We start from the raw sequence: 22,699 nt of genomic DNA, 5'->3' as shown, positions 1-22,699 counted from the left end.
AAATGTCTTCTTATTTTCCTTTTGTTATTAGTTGATTGTGAAAAATATCAGTATTTATTGATTGATGATAGGAAGGCACATCTTATTGAATATAATAGTGTATTAAAGATAATCCTTTCTTAGGAATTATTTTAATCCTATTTTATTTCAGATTTTGTAAAATGGACACTGCTGTTGAAACATGAAGCCCCTTAAAAGTCTTTTATTACTGTTTAAAGAAAATACTGAATATCTGAGGACTCTATTCAAGGAGCTTTGTCTTTTTTTAATCTGAGGAAATGGCTTTTAGTGATTCATCTTTTTGCTTTAAGTTACATGTGTTAATTATACATTTGTTAACGAGAGCTTTCCAAAGATGCTGGCTTTTCAGCCAGTGCCAGCTCCAAGTTCTGTGCTCCTTCTCCTGCCACTCAGCCTGGTGCTTTGTTAGACTGAGGTACTCTGATTCCCAAATATCAGAATTTGCGGATTTTTAACATAAAATTGACTCTGCTAAACTAAGCATTTTAAGGTAAACTGAATTTTATCTTAAAATACTTAGATATTTCTGCTGGGCACAGTGGCTCAGGCCTGTAATCCCAGCACTTTGGCAGGCCGGGGTGGGTGGATCACGAGGTCAGGAGATCGAGACCATCCTGGCTAACACAGTGAAACCCCATCTCTACTAAAAATAGGAAAAATTAGCCGGGCGTGGTGGCAGGCGCCTGTAGTCCCAGCTACTCGGGAGGCTGAGGCAGGAGAATGGCGTGAACCTGGGAGGCGGAGCTTGCAGTGAGCCAAGATGTGCCACTGAACGCCAGCCTGGGCGACAGAACGAGACTCTGTCTCAAAATAAAATAAAATAAAATACTTAGATATTTCTAAAGAGCATCTTCATGGACTTTTATTGCTATGAAAAACGTAGTAATTCCAGGTTATAAAACTTCCAAAGCAGTACCGTGTGGTGTAGGCTATAAAAATGTCTAGCTCATCCCATTAAATTTGCCGTGATTAAAGATAAGAATGTGTAAAGCTGGTTGTAGTCATATCAGACAGAGACATAAATCGGGATAAACATTTCTAATTTTTATATATGAAAAATACTTTTTTGATATTAGCTTCATTTTGGCAGTTTCAGAATGATATCTAAAGGCCATTAAAAATAATCGATTCACATTTTACAAGTTGTCTGCTATAGATGCTAATTAAAAGTCAAGATTCATAGGGAAAACTGTATGTCTTATTTGTAGGGATTTAGAGGCAGTCTCTTCAAATTGTCCCAGTATTCATTGATTGGTTCATTCTGCATAGCTGTCATTAAAACAACTTACTGTGATTTTAGGCTCTTAAAGTAAATTAGAAGCATAATAAAGATGAATTGGTATCTATCTACATATATGTATTGCCAGGATCTAGAATTTTGGAACCATACTTTACAAAAATTTGGTACACATCTGACAGTCTTTCAGATTATAATGGACAGTAGTTTTACAAGTGAGCAGTAATGTAATTTTCAGTTAAGTGGTGTTTTAGCTATTTATAATAAAATTCACATAAAGTACACCATTTTAGCCATTTTAGATTGTACAATTGGTGGATTTTAGTATATTCACAATGTTATACAGTCATCACTACTGTCTAATTCTAGGACATTTCATCACCCATAAAAGAAACCCCATAACTGTTAAGCAGTTACACCCCGATTTCCCCACTCTCAGTGTCTAGTAATCCCCAGTCTACTTTCTGTGTCTATGGAGACATTTCATAAAAATTGAATCATACATTATGTGGCCTTTTATATCTGGCTTTTGAAGTGCATCCACACTGTAACCTAGGAGTGGAGTTTTCTTGGGTGATGTAGTAAGTCTATGTTTAACCTTTTGAGGAACTGCAAACTGTGTTCTCTGTACATTTATATTCCCACAGCTATGTATGAGGATTCCAATTTATATACTCGCTTTGTAAAAAAATTATAACCATCCTAATGGGTGTGTAGTAGGATCTCATTGTAGTGTTTTTGTTTGTTTGTTTGTTTTTTGACACGGAGTCTTACTCTTTCACCCAGACTGGAACGCAGTGGCGCGATCTTGGCTCACTGCAACCTCCGCCTTCTAGGTTCAAGCAATTCTCTTGCTTCAGCCTCCTGAGTAGCTGGGACTACTGGCGCCCACCACCACACCCAGCTAATTTTATTTTATTTTATTTTTTTAAAATTTTTAGTAGAGACGGAGTTTCACGGTATTGGCCAGGCTGGTCTCAAACTCCTGACCTCAGGTGATCCATCCTCAGCCTCCCAAAGTGCTGGGATTGCGGGCATGAGCCACCGCACCCAGCCCTCGTTGTAGTTTTGATTTGCATTTCCGTAATTACTGATGATGTTGACATCTTTGCATGTGCTTCTTGGTCATTTGTATCTTTTTTGGGGAGAAATGTCTATTCATATAAGAGTTTTTAAAATATATATTCTGGTACAGACTCTTAATCTCATATATGATTTGCAATTATTTCTCTCACTCTGTGGGTTGTCTTTTCACTTTCTTGATAGTGTCCTTTGATGCTAAACTACAATTTATCAGTTTTTTCTTTGGCTGCTTATGCTTTTGGTGTCATATCCAAGAAACCCTGGCCTAATCCAAGATCGCAAAGATTTACTTTTACATTTCCTTTTTATAGTTTTATAGTTTTACCTCTTACACTTGGTTCTTAGTTCTTTGGTCCATTTTGAGTTAATTTTTGTATATTGTGGGAGGTGGGTATCAAATTCAGTCTTTTGCATGTGGCCAGTTTTTTCAGCATTGTTTTTGAAAAGACTCTTCCTTCCCGCATTGAATAGTCTTGGCAACGTTGTCAAAAATCAGTTGACTGTAGATGCCGGGTTTATTTCTGGATTCTCCACTGTATTCCATTTATCTGTGTGTCTGTCTTTCTGCCAGTACCACACTGTATTGTACACTGTAGTATTGTAGTAAGTTTTGGAATTGGAAGTATGAGTCCTTATATTTTGTTCTTTTGGAAGATTGTTTTGTTTATTCTGGGTTCCTTGAATTTTCTCATGTGAAGTTTAGGATCAGCTTGCCAATTTCTGCAGAAAAAAAGCCAGCTGACATTTAAAGAAAGAATTGCTTTAAATCTGTAGATTAATTTGGGGAGTATTGCCACCTTAACAATATTAAGTCTTTGAGTACCTGAACATGGGACATCTTTCTGTTTGTTCAGGTCTCTTAAAATTTCTTTTGACAGTATTTTATAATTTTCCAAGTATAAGTCTTGCACTTCTTTTGTTAAATTTATTCCTAAGCATTTTATTCTTTTTCATGCTATCATAAGTGGAATTGTTTTCTTAATTTCATTTTTGGATTGTTCATTGCTAGTGTTTAAAAACACGATGGTATATTGATAGTGTGTCTGCAATCTTGCTGAACTCTATTAAGTAATAGATTTTTTTGTAGATATCTTAGGTTTTTTTAATATGGAAGATAATGTCATCTACAAGTAAAAATAGTTTCATTCTTCCTTTCCAATCTAGATGCCTTTTATTTCTTCTTCTTGCTCAATTCTTGATTGTTTTTCTGGTTGCTGCAAGCTTCTACTTAGGTTTCTAGGTTCCTAAAAAATGGATTATTACAGCTTTTGCCAATTTTTTTCTGTTTTTATGGAGGACTGGACTTTGGAGTTTCTCACTCTGCTGTTCTCGCTGATATCACTTATGATGTTTTTATTTAACCTGCCAAACGAGTTCATAATATGAGGGGGAACTGTGTGCCAAAGTTTTTATAGGTTTTATGAAGTTTTGTACTTTACTAAATAATACTTCATATTGAATAATCTACTTTAGTCATTGATCTTTTTAAATGGGCCTTAATTTTGGAATTGAAGTTTTTTGTACCTTGGTGCGCTTAATGTTTGATATTTCTGTTATCTCTGTGTATGTGTGTGAATAAGTACCTTTCATTGTCAGTGGGTTCTTAGAGTGAAATTTACTTTTGCAAAAATATTTGGTTAGTTTTATTTTGATGCATGAGATTCACAAATGAGTGATTCACTTACAACACTGAAAAATTTATTTGACAAAGATAATTGTTTTTAGCACATTGCAGATTTTCACATTTTCCGTGTATTAGGGTAACTTTAGTTTGTTCAAAATGCTTTTGCATGAATCATCTCACAAAGTGAATGATTGATGTGCTTGCTGTTTATTTCCAACCTTTTAAAATAATTTCTTTAATGTTAACAACAGAGAAAAAAGTCTTTTCCCTCCCACTATGGATTCTTTTATTCCCAGAAAACTTAGTAGATTAATCTTGTGGGATGATATCTGGATGTTAGTTAACAGTTCACTTAAATGGAGATGGTTGGTTACATTATGTTTCACTTGTTTTTTCTCTTTATAGTAATTTTGATTTTCTTGTGACAAATGAAATACATGGCCAGCACAGAAAATGTAGAAGTTGGAGAAATTATTTATAATTTCACTATACAAAGATACCTACTATAACGTTTAGCCTTTCCTAGCATTTGTAGATGTGAATGTATGATCCATTAATGGAGGGAGATTATTTGGTGGGGAAACTTGAAACAATTTATCTCTGCCGTTCCTGCAATTGCTGTGCCCACCTATATCATCACTGATTGGGATCTTGGTCCCATTCTGTAACATTTTTTGCTACTTTCAATTTTTAGACTATTCTCGTGTAGATAATTAAGGCTTAACTCCATGGGTTTTCTTTCCCCACCTCAAATGCAGCAAAAGCCATAGTCCTTGGCTACTTTGCTAAGGCTGGACACTGTGGTCTGGCAGTACTGCCTGCATCCTTTCCCACTTCCGGTCCTTACAGGTATGGTGGGATGAGGAGGACAACAAAGGGCAAAATGCCATCTCCTCCTGAGCCAGGCAGTAGACCATCCCTGATTGCCAGTAGATTAATAAATTGCTCCAATTTGATCTTAAATGCCAGTGTAAGCTTGGGATTAGGGTTTACATTTTCTCCAGACGTTTAGCCAGTTGTCTTCCTGTCTTTTTGAAATTATTACATTCTCACTAAATAGATGTCGCTTTCCAAATTCTTTGCAATAGCACTGTATCATACTTGCTCCAAGGGGTGGGGGTAGTGAAAAATGAAATGCAGAGAGAAACACCAGAAGTTAATTCTTGACCTCTGAGCTTCCAGTAGTTCAGTTTTTAGTAATTTTGGCATGATTAAGGATTTTTCAAAGGTAATTTTTATCTGTGTGGGATTTTTCACTTTGCATGATAATTTAATAATCTAACCTCTGAGTAAGATGCATTTCTTCATTACATATTGTGATCTATTTCTGGACTTTGTGTATTTCTTCATCTATAAGTTTCTGTACTAGAATTTTACTGTTTTAATTTTTGAGATTTTGTGGTGTTCTAACCCAGTAGTGTAAAGTTTCCCTTATTACTTTTTCCCTTCCAGTTGCTATATGTGGGGCATGGGGTGGATGGGGGAGGAGGGTCATTCTTTGGTTTTTCTACTAAAAAAAATTAAGAATAACTTCATGAACTCTTTCCTTCTCCTCTGTCCCACCTCTACACACCTTTCTTGGCTTTTTATTTGAATGACATTAAACCTGTAGCTTAAATTGAGGGAAATTTTATCTTTACAAATACTTTAAACTTCTCATTTAATTTATTTCCTTCTTTCCTCCCTCCCTTTTTCTGTCTTCTTTTTGTTGTTGTTGTTGTTTTTGGAGACAGAGTCTCGCTCTGTCACCCAGACTGCAGTGTAGTGGCGCTGCTATCTGGGCTCACTGCAAGCTCCGCCTCCTGGGTTCACACCATTCTCCTGCCTCAGCCTCCCGAGTGGCTGGGACTACAGGTGCCCACCACCACGCCTGGCTAATTTTTTTGTATTTTTAGTAGAGACGGGGTTTCACCATGTTAACCAGGATGGTCTCGATCTCCTGACCTCATGATCTGCCTGCCTCGGCCTCCCAGAGTGTTGGGATTACAGGCGTGAGCCACCGCGCCTGGCCTCTCTCTTCTTTCTCTCTCTTTCTTATTTTTTGAATGTTCCTCTTCAAAAATCTGTAGGATCTTCATTTAAATCTTGAGTATTTCCAATAATCTTAGAATGGTTTGTTTTGTTTTGTTTTTGTTATTAATGGGACCTTTTTTTTCCATTATACTTTTCAGTCATTTTATCTTCAGGGACAAATTCTCAAAACGATTATGTAGCAGTGCTGATACTGGTGCAAAGGAAAGCTTTTGCCATTTAAGATATGCTTCACTATGGAGTAGTTTGATTAAAAGTGCTCATAAGGAATAAATAGAAAATCCTTTTTGAAAGTGTCTTTGTAAAAGTCTCAGAGTTGGCTTGTGAAATGGCTCATTTTTGTGTTGTGGTGGTGATATTGTAATGGCTTTCTGATAAAAATGGAATGCTAGTAGGTCACTTATTTTGATCAGCTTTCAGTAAATTGACATTTACTTACATCATCTTAGAGATGACATATATGTTTCGATGATGTGTCTGCTTTGAACTATTTCTTGTTCTGTGTGTTGGTTTCTCAGCAAAGACGCTTTGAGCCATTTTCATTTTTTCTTTCAAACAACTCTAGATTTGAAGTTAGTTGATAATTTTAGTTTCAATATACTGTTGTCTAATCATCGTGACTCCCCCAAGTTCTCTTTTATAGAGGAAGATATTGTTCAGATGTATCTTGAAGATTATAATCTTGGTTGATTATTGCCTGTTGTCACCTTAGAAATAGATGGTGATAACTTATGACTTGTGTTGTATAACCAGGTAGAAATATTGCTGTCTTCTCTGACCTAGCTTCTCAGAGAGATCATTAATGTATGATATCTAATAAACCATCTAACAGTGATCAGCAAATTAATAAATTAGGCCTCTATTCATGCTTAAATTATCAAAGCTAATCATTTAAATGAGATGTTCTATTTTAATTAAAATTTCTGGCACCGTCGTTAATGAGACTTAGAATTTCCACTAGTGTATTTAGCTCTTACTTGGTGATTAGCTTTGATAGCATAATTATAAATAGAGCCCTTATTAATTAAGTTGCTGACCTTTCCCCAGTTATCTATTTATATACACACAGGTGAAATGGCTTGGTAACGTCATATATTAGAGGTGTGTCTTATAAGACAATGGTAAGCAAATTAGGAGTTTTTACTTAAACTAAAACTATCTTTAACAGTAAAAATTTATACATGAGTTTTGTAGTTTAGTTTTTTCCTTCTTTCTTAGATTTCATGTATTAAATGGCTTTTGAAATGTTAGCATTACATTTTAATATTTGGAAAGAAATATTAGCAGAATTTGAAAATTGTTATTATATGTGTAGTACCGTAACGATTTCACAGTAAAACATGAAGCATATTTATAAACACACAATCATATATGGAGTTGATACTGAACCCAGAATCTCTTTAAGAATCTCTCTGGCAGGGTAAATGGGCCTTTAAACAATATTAATGAAATTATTTAAGACCTGAGGACTCTAAAATTAAACCTGAGCATCAGTCATTGGTAGGGTTGCCGTCTGAAAATAAAGGAACAATCTGATTGGCTGGAGATGTACGTAGAAGGAATACTCACCTCCTGAAACAGAACTGGGTGAAAGCAATAGGAAACAAAGTCAAGAAATAAGGAAAGAAAATAGGAGATAAGAATAGAAATAAGAATGAATAAGAAATGAGAAAAGAAAGGAAGGAAAGTATGTTTAAACAGCCTAGGGGCCCACAAAACTACAGTGTTGATGGAGATGTAAAGGGATTTCTCTGTCAGAAATATTTTTCTTTTGCAGGCTACAGATGTTTTTCTAAAATTTTGGTGTGGGGGCCTTTGTCTTTCAACTTACTGTATAGGAAGTACCCTCTGGCAGAGGAAAAAAGAGGACATTTTTAACTTGTTGCCCAGAATGCGTTTCATTGCAGTCAGTTAGCATGTCCTGTAGTTTTCTGAATTTAAATCACATAAATAGGCTTGGATTTGTCATCACACTTGGAATATTTTAGTGAGTCTATCAAATTGTTGATGGTTGTTAAAGATGATAGATATTTGTACATTTTTATTTTTATTTTTTGAGATGGAATCTCACTCTGTCACCCAGGCTGGAGTGCAGTGGTGTAGTCTCAGCTCACTGCAACCTCTGTCTCCCAGGTTCAAGCAATTCTCCTGTGTCAGCCTCCCAAGTAGCTGGGATTACGGGCGCCCACCACCACGCCCAGGTAATTTTTCTATTTTTTTTAGTAGAGATGGGATTTCACCACGTTGGCCAGGCTGGTCTCGAACTCCTGACCTGAGGTGATCTGCCCACCTTGGCCTCCCAAAGGACTGGGATTACAGGTATGAGCCACCGCGCCTGGCTTTGTTTGGACATTTTTAATTAAAAGTTAAAATATATTCTCATTGAAAAAGACTTTGATTTATCAAAGACTTCAAATCTTGTAACTTTGGAACTAGTCAGGCCTTAAAGATCATTTAACTCCCCCCTTTTAAAAGGAAACTGAGGCACAAAGATATTATAGGACTTGTAACTTAAGCAGTTATTAACCCAAGGGAGTGGAGACTCCTGACAGTCCCATGCAGTTTCTGAAGCATCACACTGCTCTTCAGAGCTCTATTCCATGAGTAAGGTTTATTCTTAGAAAATGAGAAATGATTGCAATCACACAGAACTAGATGTGGGGAAAAGCAAGATTATGTTCTTGTGAAGAATTCAATCTTCAGTTGTGTAAAATTTGCCTTTTCTTTTTTCTGGGTGGTGGGGAGAAAGGGAGCTAGTTCATTTTAGAATTCTTGATTTCTTGAAATCTATCCAGTTGTAGCTGCTAAATGTTTGACTGCTCAAATGATTAATTTAGAGATTTCAAATATCAGAAATGTACTTAATTTCTCCACATTCTGTAAGAATAAACACACTTTCCAGCATTACATTTTTTCCAAAAGGTGTAAAATTTATTTAGTTGTAGTAATTACGAATCTTCAGAGAAAATGCAAATAGTTATGGGTCAAAGAGTAAACTTTTACTGCAAACTATTTTATTTCCTATCCACCCCGACATTTGCTCATTGTAAGAGCTGTTGTGCTCTCTAATTGTTAACTTCACTGTTTCATATTCAAGAAGAGTAAACAAAAGTCAGATAGATTCAGGGTAGCTCCAAATGTCACAGCAGTGAATCTGACATTTTTCTCTGAGATGTAATATTGTATTCATTCTAGTATCCCTTCTATGACCTTGTGTATGGATGTATAGGAAAATAGTATTGCTTAGTAGGAAAATACTATTTGTAAATTCTAAGTGCCCTTGCCTCTGAGATGCTTCAAATGGCTTTTTTTTTTCTTTTAGACCCAAATTGATTTTGGTGCACTGTGTTGCAAAGTCACATTTATTTCAGTATATGGGCATACCTTGTTTTATTGTACTTTGCTTTATTGCATTTCACAGGTACTATATTTTTTATAAACTGAAGGTTGATGGTAACCCCATGTTGAGCGAGTCTAGAAGCGCCATTTTCCCGACAGCATGTGCTCACTTTGTGCCTCTGTATCACATTTTGACAATTCTCACAGTATTTTAAACTTTTTCATTATTTCTTTTTCTGTTGTGATCAGTGATCTTTGATGTTACTATTGTAATTGTTTTTGGGCAATCAGTGTTATGTGTATTCTGACTGCTCCATCGACTTGCTCTTCCCCATCACTCAGTCTCCTTGGGCCTCCCTATTCCCTGAGACACAACAGTATTGAAATCAGGCCAGTTAACAACCCTACCACGGCCTCTATTTAAGTAAAAGGACAAGTTGCGTGTCTCTCACTTGAAATCAAAAACTAGAAATTGTTAAGCTTAGTGAGAATGGCATGTCAAAATCTAAGATTGACCAAAAGCTAGGCCTCTTATCACAGTTAGCCAAGGTGGGAATGCAAAGGAAAAGTTCCTGAAGGAAATTAAAAGTGCTACTTTAGTGAATATATGGATGATAAGAATGTAATGAAATAGCCTTATGGCTGATGTGGAGAAAGTTTGAGTGGTCTGGTTAGAAGATCAAACCAGCCAGAACATTCCCTTAAGCAAAGCCTAATCCAGAGCAAGGCCCTCCTCACTCTCTTCAATTCTGTGAAGGCCGAGATAAATGAAGAAGCTGGAGAAGACAAGTTGGAAGCTAGCAGAGGTTGGTTCATGAAGTTTAAGGAAAGAAGCCATCCCCATAACATAAAAGTGCAAGATGAAACAGCAAGTGCTAATATAGAAGTTGCAGCAAGTTACCCAGAAGATCTAGCTAAGATCATTGATGAAGATGGCTATACCAAACAACAGATTTTCTGTGTAGACAAAACAGCCTTTTATTGGAAGAAGATGCCATCTAGGACTTTCTTAGGGAGAGAGGAAGAAGTCAATACCTGGCTTCAAAGCTTCAAGGAACAGGCTGACTCTCTTGTTAGGAACTAATGCAGCTGGTGACTTTAAGTTGAAACCAGTACCAGTTTACCATTCCAAAAATCCTAAGGCTTTGAAGAATGATGCTGAATCTACGCTGCCTGTGCTCTATAAATGGAACAATAAAGCCTGGATGACAGCATATCCATTTTACAGCATGGCTTACCAATGTTTTAAACCCACTGTTGAGACCTACTGCTTTGCTCGTGGGAGGGGGGGGAATTTTTTTTTTTTTTAAAGATTCCTTTCAAAATGTTACTGCTCATTGACAATGCATTTGGCCACCCAAGAACTCTGATGGAGCTGTACAAGGACATGAATGTTCTTGTCATGCCTGCTAACACATCTATTCTGCAGCCCATGGATCAATTAGTAATTTTGACTTTCATGTCTTATTATTTTAAGAAATACATTTTGTAAGGCTATAGCTGCTACAGATAGTGATTCCTCTGATGGATCTGGGCAAAGTCAATTAAAAACCTTCTGGAAAGGATTCACCATTCTAGATGCCATTAATGATTCTCTGGCTAAAAAATTTAAGAACAAAAAATATATACTGTATTGCTAAAAAATTCTTTCTTGTTGCGATTCTTGGGAAGAGATCAAAATATCAATATGTATGGGAGTTTGGAAGAAGTTGATTCCATCACCATGAATGACTTCGAGGGGTTCAAGACGTCAGTGGAGGAAGTAACTTGTAGATGTGGTGGAAATAGCGTGAGAACTAGAATTAGAAGTGGAGCCTGAAGATATGACTAACTTGCTGTAATCTTATGATCGAGCTTGGATAGATGAGGAATTTCTTCCCTTCTTTTTGAAGAGAAGGGTCTTACTTTATCACCCAGACTGGAGTGCAGTGGTGTAATCATGACTCATTGCAGCCTTGACCTCCTGGACCCCGGTAGTCCTCCTACCTCAACCTCCTGAGTATCTGGGGCTACAGGCACATACCACCATGCCTGGCTAATTTTTTTGTTTTTCTGTTTTTGTTTTTTTGTTTGTTTGTTTGTTTTGTTTTGTTTTTGGTGTGTGTGTGTTTGTGTCTCACTATGTTACCCAGGCTGGACTTGAACTCCTGGCCTCAAGTGATCCTCCCGCCTTGGCCTCCCAAAATTTTGGGATTACAGGCGTGAACCACTGAGCCCAGTGAGGACTTTCTTGTTATGGATAAGCAAAGAATGGTTTTTTGAGATGGAATCTACTCCTGGGAAGATGCTGTGAACATTGCTGAAATGACAACAAAGGATTTCAAAGGATTTAGAATATTCCATAAACTTAGTTGATAAAATACTGGCAGGATTTAAGAGGATTGACTCCCATTTTGAAAGAAGTTCTGTGAGTAAAATACCATCAAACAACTTTGTGTGCTATAAGGAAATCTTTTGTGAAAAGAAAAGTCAACTTATGCAGCAAACTTTATTATTGTCTTATTTTAAGAAATTGCCACAGCCACCCCAGCCTTCAGCAACCACCACCCTGGTCAGTCAGCAGCGTCAACATCAAGGCAAGACCTTCTACCAGCAAAAAGATTACAACTTGCTGAAGGTTCATATAAGTGTTAGCATTTTTTAGCAATACAGTATATATTTTTTGTTCTTAAATGTTTTAGCCAGAGAATCACAAGCAATACATTATTTTAAGATTAAGGCATATACATTAAAAAAAAAAAATGTCTAAAGAAACAGTGTCTCACTATGTTGCACAGACTGGAGTGCAGTGGCTATTCATGGGTGCGATCATAGCTCATTTAAGCCTCAAGTGATCCTCCCTCTTCAGCCTCCCAAGTAACCGGGCCTACAGGCATGTGCCACCATGCCCGCCTTTATATGTTGTGTTTTTTAAAACATACAATGCTATTGCACACTTAATAGATTATAGTATAGTATAAATATAATTTTTACATGCACTGGAAAACCGGAAAATTCACGTGACTCACATTATTGCAGTATTAGCTTTATTGCAGTAGTTTGGAACCAAACCTTCATTATTTCTAAGGTATGCCTGTATCTCTCTCTCTCTCTCTTTTTTTTTTTTTTAAAGACAGGGTCTCCCTCTGTCACCCAGGCTGGCATTGCAGTGTATGATCTCAGCTCACTGCAACCTCCGCCTTCCAGGCTCAAGTGATCCTCCCACCTCAGCCTGCCAAGTAGCTGGGACTACAGGTGCATGCCACCACACCCAGCTAATTTTTGTATTTTTTGGTGGAGACAGGGTTTCCCTATGTCAGCCAGCTGGTCTCGAGCTCTTGAACTTAAGCAGTCTGCCCACCTTGGCCTCCAAAAGTGCTGGAACTACAGGCTGTTTCCAGCTTTTATCTTAGGTTCAGTGGAGTACGCACACAGGTTTGTTATATGGATAAATTGCATGTTGCGGGAGTTTGGTCTGTATCTTTCTTTTAAGGAAAACAATAAAACCTAGAAATCTACTAGAGTTTTGGAAACTAAGATACATTTTTGCTTCTGTCATTATGATTGAATTTTATAAGGCTAAAGTGACATTAAAATTACTTTAAAAATTATATGAAAATAATGCAATTTTTTTTTTAAAGTTTTAAAAATAATATAAAATAAATAGTGAAGGACGTCATAGTTACCTAGGCAAGAGGTGGTTGTGGCTTGTGGTGTCAGTGGAAATGGTAAGAAATAAATTCAGAATCTACTTTGCAGGTAGAACCTAGAGGAATTCTTGATGGATAGGTTATGATTAGAAATGAAATAAGATTTAAAATTGAATTCTTCAGCCCTGGTAGGCTCATTTTGACTGACCAGGAGCTCCTGTGGCAAGGCGCTGCCTTACTGAACAGTACAGACACAGAACATTCCCATCGCCACAGGAAATTGTTTTTGGACAGCATTGCTTTAGAGAAGGACTCATATCCTTCAACTGTGAAATTGTCTATTATTATTCATCTTTTTTGGATAATTTTCTAGCATTATTTTTCTCCATGTCTCACTTTCTGAAACTTCTTTTTTTTTTTTTTTTTTTTTTTTTTGAGACGGGGTCTCGCTCTGTCACCCAGGCTGGAGTGCAGTGGCCGGATCTCGGCTCACTGCAAGCTCCGCCTCCCGGGTTCACGCCATTCTCCTGCCTCAGCCTCCCGAGTAGCCGGAACTACAGGCGCCCGCCACCGCGCCCGGCTAGTTTTTTGTATTTTTTTTAGTAGAGACGGGGTTTCACCGTGTTAGCCAGGATGGTCTCGATCTCCTGACCTCGTGATCCGCCCGTCTCGGCCTCCCAAAGTGCAGGGATTACAGGCTTGAGCCACCGCGCCCGGCCCTGAAACTTCTTTTGATAAGATGTTGGGCCTCCTGGATTCTCCAAATCTTTATTTCCTGTCATACTTTGTTACCTTTGTACTTTTTCTTACTTTCAGGAAGATTTCCTTGATTTTATCTACAAGCACTTCTGTTGCATTTAATATTTGAGCCCTCAGGTTTTAAACTCACAAGATTTCTTTATTCTGAGCTTTTTCCTTTTTCGTGACATCTTGTTTTCCAAGTGCTGTGCCTTTTCTGAGAACACCAATTAGAGGGTTTGTTGTTTTGTTTTCAGTTTTTAATAAGAACTAAAACAATGTTCTAAAATATTTTTAAAATATCACTATTGTTTCTTTCTGGGCCTCCCTTTTTTCAACTTATTTATCTGGGACCATCTTTTATGCTGGAGAGCTTCCCTAAAAGTCTGGTAATCCTTGATTATCTTTTTTTTTATGAGACAGAGTTTTGCTCTGTCGCCCAGGCGGGAGTACAGTGGCACAATCTTGGCTCACTGCAACCTCTGCTCCCTGGGTTCAAGCAATTCTCTTGCCTCAACCTCCCAAGTAGCTGGGATTACAGTCACCTGCCACCACTCCCGGCTAATTCTTGTATTTTTAGTAGAGATCGGGTTTCACCATGTTGACCAGGCTGGTCTCAAACTCCTGACCTCAGTTGATCCGCCCACCTCGGCCTCCTAAAGTGCTGGGATTACAGGCGTGAGCCACCGCGCCCGGCCGCTTGATTATCTTTCACTAAAAAGCAACTTGGGAGTTTTGTGTATATCACAGGATGTATTGCCTGGCAGGCCTTTCGCTGGGGACGTTTTAGTGCTTGAATCCATGTGGAGGACTTCGTTTTTCCTGGATTTTTGCTTGTCTGTCTCCTTATCTTTTTGTCTGTATTGTAGGTACCTGGCTGGCTGTGTCCAACTAGTTGTAGGGAGGAGTATAATATGAGTCTGGCTGTTTCCTGTATAGTCTTTCACTTACCCCCCAATTTTATCCCTTCATCTTCCTTTCATTTTATATTAGTTGGCATTTCTTAGGCGCAAGCCTCCGTGGAATTCTGCTAGGTGAATTGTTTCCCTTCTTGGGTGGTAGCTGTAATTTCATTCTTCTTCCACAGACACCATTCCTCCATCCAGTCTCCATGTATTCTGGAAATGTGTCCTCTATTGATGACCAGTCTCATGGTCTTGATTGTTATATATCTTTTATATTCATTTATTATTATTTTAGTGGAGTCTTGGGCCAATAGCCACCATTACCTGGGAATCATGCTTTTAAAAAATGATTTTATAGTTTATCAAGTGCTTTTCAATAGATTACATCACATGAACCCATAGATATGAACCCACAGATATTACTGTTGTAAACTACAGTTTATTCATCACACGTTATCTGGCTTGTTAATAAATGGATTATTTTTAATCTTATAGTGATAGTCCTCTCCTTGCACCATCCTGGTTTTTTCTCTCTAGGAAACTGTACGTATGTAGCAAACTGTAGCATATTGCTTTAAGCAGAAAATAATTTGAGGGGGAGCTAAATTGAAATAAGTTAGTAGACCCTAAGTGTTCTATAATCAAGGATTTCTTCCTCAAATCTTGGGGAAATTAAATAGATTAGTTTTAAGTAAATGAAGAAAAAAATGCAGCTTATTAAATCTCATAAGAGTGTTAATGACATGGAAAGATATCGATGATATTTCAATGAAAAATTACCAGGCATTATATAAATTATATGTTTAAAGATGTAGCTAATACCCAGTTTTCCCACTTTAGCTATGTTAAGTTGATCACTGTGTTTCAGTGATCAGATGATGTCATTCTGATCTATTGATTTTTAAATTTCCCAGCAACCTTTCAGATTTTAGCAGCTGTTGATGGTAGTTGCTTAGATCTGTTGTTTCATTAGATGCGGCAAAATGATTATTTAAAACTTCCTTGAATTTCTTTTTTATTTATTTTTCTTTTATAAAGGAGAACTTTTCCTCATTGAATATTTAATTACTACCTAAAATATAGTCTATGTAGAAAGGGCAGGATAAATGTTTAATCCTTGCCCTTTATTAGTCAATTTTCAGAGTAATGAATTGAGGCCTTAGGCCTCAGGATGATCATTGAGGCTTTTTTTCCCCCTTCTTTTTGCACTTTGAATATTATTATTTGATATCATTATGTATTTGAATTTTTACTTTATTGTAGTTATTATACATTTTGACACCTTGTCCCCTATCTTTGACCAATGGAAGCTTCTTTATTAGAAATATTAGAAATGTTTTACATTGAGTGAAAATGGAAATACAGCCTGTCCTAATTTGTGTGATGCAGCTCAAGCTGTGTCAGAGGGAAATTTATAGCTTATATTAGAATTTAAATTTGTAGCTTATATTAGAATTTAATAAAAGCTTATATTAGAAAAGAAGTAAGATCTCAGATCAGTAATCAAAACTTTTACCCCAAGAAATTAGAAAAAGAAGAGCAAAATACATTCAAATCAAGAAGAGGGAAGGGAATTTCAAACATGAGAACAGAATTTAATACAATTCAAAACAGAAAAGCAATAAAGGAAAATCGGTAAAACCCAGTTAGTTTTTCAAAAAGATTAGTAAAATTGATAAACCTTTAGCAAGATTGACGAAGACAAAAAGAGGATGCAAACTACCTATATTAGGAAGGAGACTGGGTCACTACAGACCCAGTAGACATTGAAAGGATGGTAATAAGGGAGTACTACAAACAACTCTGTGCACATACATTCAGCAACGTATATAAAATGAACCACTTCCTTAAAACCTCCCCGAAGATGAAATGGATGGCATATGGATAGTCTTGTAACTGTTAAAGAAATTGAATTTGTAATTAAAACCTTCCAAAAAAGACATCTCTAGGCCCAAATGGTTTTAGCATGGAATTCCTCCAAAAATATGAAGAAGAAAACCACCAACTTACACAATCTTTTCCAGAGAATAGAACACTTCTCGATTTATTGTGTATGGCCAGCATTACTCTGATACCAAAACTAGATAAAGGCAGTACAAAAAGAGAAAACCACAGATCCACTTCCATGAATATCAATGTAAGCATCCTCAGCAAGACATTAGCCATTTGAATTTAGCAATATATGAAAAGAATAATGTACTATGACCATGGGGGGCTTATCTCTAGAATGCAAGTCTGGCGTGGTATTTGAAAATAAATTAATGTAATACACCATACTAACAATCTAAAGAGAAAAATCACACAATCATATCAGTAGACATAGGAGAGAAACCACATGCATTTGACAGAATGCACTGTCCACTGATGATGAAACTCTTGGTGAACTAGAAATGGAAAGGAACTTCTTCACCCTGTTAAAGGGCATCTATAACAATCCTGCAGCTACCATCATACTTAATAGTGAGAAATTTAATGCTTCTAAGATTAGGAATAAAGCAAGACATTTGCTCTCAACATTCCTCTTCAACACTGTGCTGAAAGTCTTAGCCCCCGCAATAAGGCAAGAAAATAAATGGCATTAGGGATTGAGAAGGAAGAAATGAAGCTGTCTCCATTCACAGATGACATGGTTGTCAGTATAGAAAAAGCCCGAAGAATCTCCCAATTCCTTGGGAGATTCCTGTAACTAATGTGAATTTAGCAAGGTCACAAGATACAAGGTCAACACACAAAAATCAATCAATCTGTCTCTCTCTCTCATATATATATATATAATCTCCAATATATCTAATTTGAAAAGCATTAAAAAATTTTCCAGTTTCGGCTTTGCTTTTCTGACATTAAAAATTGATCATATTCATAACATAATTTGAAATTGAATTTCATATTTTATCTACACATTTATCTCTGTCAATAGCTATAGATAAGTTATACAATACTTCACTGGAGCCTGCTGTGCATGTCAGCTGAGTGATTACTTTGGATTTCAGTTTGGAAGATACAAATGATATACATTTTCTATAAAGTTTAATTGCATATTGTCTCTTATATCAGCCTTCCATTTCTTTCTGAGTTTAAGTTTTCTTCCTTTAAGCTTTCTGGTTCATATGTCTATTCATTGTAAAAAGGTTTTTGTTTATACTACTGGTTTGTGTATGTCCATTATTTAATGAAAAGGGGCTTATAAAGTTAACCCGTGAAATTCACGAGAGTATATTGAGTGTTCTGTGTCACCAGGAGACTTGGTTATCATAACCTGCTCTTTCTGAGCCCATACCCAACGTTAGTTTTGTACTTTGGTATTCACATATGAAAACTTTTCCCCTGAAGATTGTGACTAAACACTCAGAGGATAGTCATAAAAAGAAATACTACATTTCAATTTTAAGAGCTAATTGTCTTCATTACAAACCTCAATTAAAAAAAAAAAAAAGACGCACTGCACAGCCATTGTGATCCAGGGTTGTCAGGCATAGAGCACACCGTGCAGTTTAGAAAGGTTACTTATTCCACTCACTACCGTAATTTAATGCCTTAGACAAAGAAATTTCAAATGTGCTGATTACATTCCTAGTCGACACTAAATTAATTTGGATGGTTAATGTTCTAGAAAACCAAATCAAATTCATAATGATTTGACCATTGAAAACAATTGCCTTTAAAGCAGAGTAAAATTAAACATGAATTGAGATACTATGCTTAGAAACAGATCTATAAAATTTCATGAAAAAAGAAATTAATTAGATGGCAGCACTACCTCTTGCCTTCCTCCATTCAATAGCTAAGACTTTGGAAATGGAGGCACTCAAAACTTAATAGTGAGAGAAGTGTTCTCCTCCCCACTTTCCTGCCTCTCTGCACAAGGGCAGCCAGTCCAGACCCATTTTCTTCCCTAGTTTATATCCTAGTGGTTCCATCTACTTTGACTTAATACTCTCAGTGCTTACCCGTACCACAATTTTCACATTTAATTGGCTTGATAATGTCTGCTTTTGTGCTATTTTATATTTCCAGAAGCCATCCTGTTATTGCTGTGCCAATTCATCTCTCTGCCTTCTTTTTAATCCAACCTCCAGTTCCTGATTTTCAATTATTGCTAACAACAGTGGTGAAAGTACAGTTTCTGAGAGTCATAATTGACTGTAGACTGAACAGCAAATTTATTATTTGCTATCCAAAAAAGAAAAGAGGAAAAAGAAAGGGGCAATGAAACACCAATCCCATTCTGTCATTTGAGACTGAACATGGAATTTTATCTTTATATATTTAAAATAATTATATAGCAATGAACCCTTCCTGTGTGCCAAGAACTGTTGTAAATGCTATGCATCCTTATTTAATTCTCCCAACAATCCCAAGATGTGGGGACTGTGGGTAATTCATGTTACAAAGAAGTTAAATCAATTGCCCAAGGTGACACTGCCAATAAAAGTCGGAGTCTGAAGTCTAACACAGACAGTCTGGCTTTAGATGGAGACGGGTGCCTAACCACTGCTGTACACTGCCTTGCCGTTAGAATTGACTCTGAATATTGATCACAAGAATCTGGCAAGAACAAATTGAACAGCACTTGGGTAACTATAAAAAAATTTTGACATGGCTGCCACATAGATCTTGTTGGAAGGGTTAAAGGAATTTGGCTTGTGCAAATACAGGGAGTTTAGGGAGGAGAAAATATACTAAGTTAATTCGGTTTCAAACATATAAAATATTTTTTTGAATAAATGAATGAGTATTCTGTGTCCTTTGAAGTTTGACTAAAAGAAATGCAGTGGAGTCTAGTCAAGAGTACTTATGTTGGACAGGAGGAATCACATCTTGCCCTCAGGTCTAAAGAAAAACAAATTGTGATGTTATAAAGGAAGGACCCAAGAGATAAGTCTAGAATAGATGACTCTGCTCAAGAGGGCCATGACTCAATCGACTATACTTTACCCATTTAATTTTGATCGGATTTGCGCCTTCATGCTTTTTCTTAATCTACTATTTAAAATGTCAATAGAATTTTAGAACTGAAAATAACTACTTCAGTTCCCATATTCTACAGATAAGAAAACAGAATCAGAAATCAGACATGTATTGTCAGGACTATGCAGTGAGGAACAGAACTGAGTTTTGAGCCCAGGTCTTCTGACACCGTGTCCAGAGCCTAGCCTGCCCCCTCCCCAACCCTTTTTCTTTTTGGTGGAAGTAGGGTGGAGGGAGGGTTTCACAGTCACAGAGTATTCTTGAGAATTTTTACTTTATATAGTGAGATTGCTATGGAGCGAAGAGAGAGAGGACTATGGCACAAGGTGCACTGATTTATGAAATGTTATTTTTCTTTGTGTAGTATGAGCCCAGAGGACCTGGTCGGCCCTTGTACCAAAGAAGAATCTCATCTAGCTCAGTTCAACCTTGTTCTGAAGAAGTAAGCACTCCTCAAGACAGTCTGGCTCAGTGTAAAGAGCTTCAGGACCATAGTAATCAATCTTCTTTCAACTTTTCATCCCCGGAGTCCTGGGTAAACACCACCTCATCTACTCCTTATCAGAACATTCCGTGCAATGGATCCAGCAGGACAGCTCAGCCCAGAGAGTTGATAGGTAAGACATAGTTGGTGCCTAAAACTAATCTCTACTTCTCAGCTCCCGGATATCTGTGGAATTTTTGGTTTTTTTTCCTTCAGGGCTGAGGGGGGCAAGTGGGAGTTGGTTAGATTAATATGTTTTCAAGGATTTGTTGTCAGTAAAGTGTTGACAATTTGCTATATAATAGAGTTTGGCCACGAGAGAGACCAGTAAAGTCTAACATTTTGAGATTTAGGAATCCTGTGTTTATTCCTTTATTCTGATAAACTGTAGAACTTCATGGCTAAAGAACAAAAAAGGCATAGAAAGAGATTGGAATGGATAAGACACTCTAAACTTGTACTGTCTGATGGAAAATCTAGAGTCTTCCTCTTTAGCCTTAAAGATGAATGCACTTTGATCTTTCCTCTGTTCTCTTTTTTATATTGAATATAAAGAAACTAATTATATTGCTTGAATTCTCTAATTCCTTCTCTTTGTATGCTGTAGACGTTGATCTTTGTGAACAAGTGTGAGATCTTTGTGTGGTGAATTTTTGCCCAGTAGCATCAATTTTTTATTTGAAACAAATTTTGTTCATCTTTAGAATGTGAATCTATTGTTTCCATAACTGGCCCATTTTTGAGTATGTGCCATGCAAGCATATTTTTAGAACAATAGACGTGGTAGAGAAAAAAAAATTTTTTAAAGCTTTTGCTTTTATTTCCTGGCAAAAGACATTGTCATTTTAATCTTTAGACATTTGTTAGTACCTGTTAGGAGTAAACTGCTGTATTTTGCCTCGGGTTGCTTTGTCTTTTGTTGTTGTTGTTTTTGAGATAGGGTCTCACTCTGTCGCCCAGGGTGGAGTGCAGTAGTGCAATCTCGGCTCACTGCAACCTCCACGCCCCAGGCTCAAACGATCCTCCTGCCTCAGCCTCCCAAGTAGCTGAGACTGTAGGCATGTGCCACTATGCCTGGCTAATTTTTGTGTTTATTTTTGTAGAAATGGGGTTTCGCTGTGTTTCCCAGGCTGGTCTCAAACTCCTGAACTCAAGCGATCTGCCCACCTCGGCCTCCCAAAGTGCTGGGATTACAGGCATGAGCCACTGTGCCTGATTGCTTTGTCACTTTTTTGTTTGTTTGTGAGACAGAGTCTCACTCTGTCACCCTGGCTGGAGTGCAGTGGCGCATTCTTAGCTCACTGCAACCTCCGCCATCCGGGCTCAAGTGATTCTCCTGGCTCAGCCTCCCAAGTAGCTGAGATTGTAGGCACGCACCACCATGCCCAGCTAATTTTTGTATTTTTAGTAGAGGCGGGACTTCACCATGTTGGCCAGGCTGACCTCAAGTGATCCACCTGCCTTGGCCTCCCGAAGTTCTGGGATTACAGGTGTGAGCCTGCTTTGTCACTTTCAAACCATAAATAGTATAAATACACTGGTATAAATACACTCATGTTATATTTGAATTTCCTGGCAAACATCTACATTACAAATCAGTGATGATAATTTGTTACTTTTTTGGTTATTATAATTTTTTTAAAGATAACATCATTTCTCTTCTTTTTCTTTCTTTTTTTTTTTTTAACCTAAGTTTTAGGATAGCTTTTGGCCAAAATTAATAAAAAGCTGACCCAAGCTGATAAGGTAGAAAGTTCCTGAGCAAATGCTCATGTCATTTGTGGTATCATTTCTGCAAATATGAAGTCATTATTTTCTTCATTGCTTGGAGACGTACTGTGGTATTTTTAAATTGAAAGTATCACTCAGTTAGGCATTAAAAAATTAATTCAAATCATGAGTGTCCTGAAGCACAACTTCTTGTTTATCAATTTTTTATTTTTAGAGAATTGTAGTAGTAGTATCAGACATAAAATAATTACATGAGAGAGACTTCTTACTGAAGTTAGAAATTTATTTCTTGAGCTTGAAGAAAACCGTTTATATTATATTGGTTTGAAATTTTAAAAAGATCATTGTGTTTGATATGGATATCAGTTTACAATTAAGCTGTAAGCCTAAAATAGAAACTCCATCTTTGGCCTTTTTAAACTTTGAATTTCCCATTTTAACACTGAATGCACTTTAGGCTCTTAGTAAATGCTTGTGAAGAAAGGAGATAATGAAACTAGATTCTGTGCAATTAAGGGGGTGACCCAGTTGCATTGCAGAGGGTGGGGAGTCGCTCCTCCAACACAGGTATGTTTGGTTTCTGTTCACTTACCTGGTGACAAGACATACTTTAGCAGACATTTTCTTTTAATGCATGGGATGAAAATTTTAGAGTAGAGATGTGTTTTTTGTTTTGTTTTGTTTTGTTTTGTTTTTGAGATGGAGTCTTGCTCTTGACACCCAGGCTGGAGTGCAATGGCACCATCTCGGCTGACTGCAGCCTCTGCCTCCTGGGTTCAAGCAATTCTCCTGCCTCAGCCTCCTGAGTAGCTGGGATTACAGGCGCCTGCCTAATTTTTATATTTTTAGTAGAGACTGGATTTCGCCATGTTGGCCAGGCTGGTCTAGAACTGCTGACTTCGTGATCTG

At 37.1% G+C, this 22,699-nt stretch overlaps 1 protein-coding gene across 3 annotated transcripts in view; it reads left to right on the top strand.

Annotated features, from left to right (window-relative positions):
• Positions 1-22,699, top strand: part of HELZ (helicase with zinc finger) — a 179,721-nt gene that overhangs the window by 144,062 nt on the left and 12,960 nt on the right. For all 3 annotated transcript variants that reach the window (XM_025362530.1, XM_025362532.1, XM_025362531.1), the window contains exon 32: positions 19,940-20,192. In XM_025362530.1, the coding sequence (XP_025218315.1) occupies positions 19,940-20,192 (253 nt within the window). The remainder of the gene's footprint in view (positions 1-19,939; positions 20,193-22,699) is intronic.

This window comes from Theropithecus gelada, chromosome 16 (genome assembly GCF_003255815.1).
Source record: "Theropithecus gelada isolate Dixy chromosome 16, Tgel_1.0, whole genome shotgun sequence".
NCBI lineage: Eukaryota > Metazoa > Chordata > Mammalia > Primates > Cercopithecidae > Theropithecus > Theropithecus gelada.
Note: the sequence above shows the minus strand (reverse complement) of the source record. Positions and strands in the feature narration are given on the sequence as shown.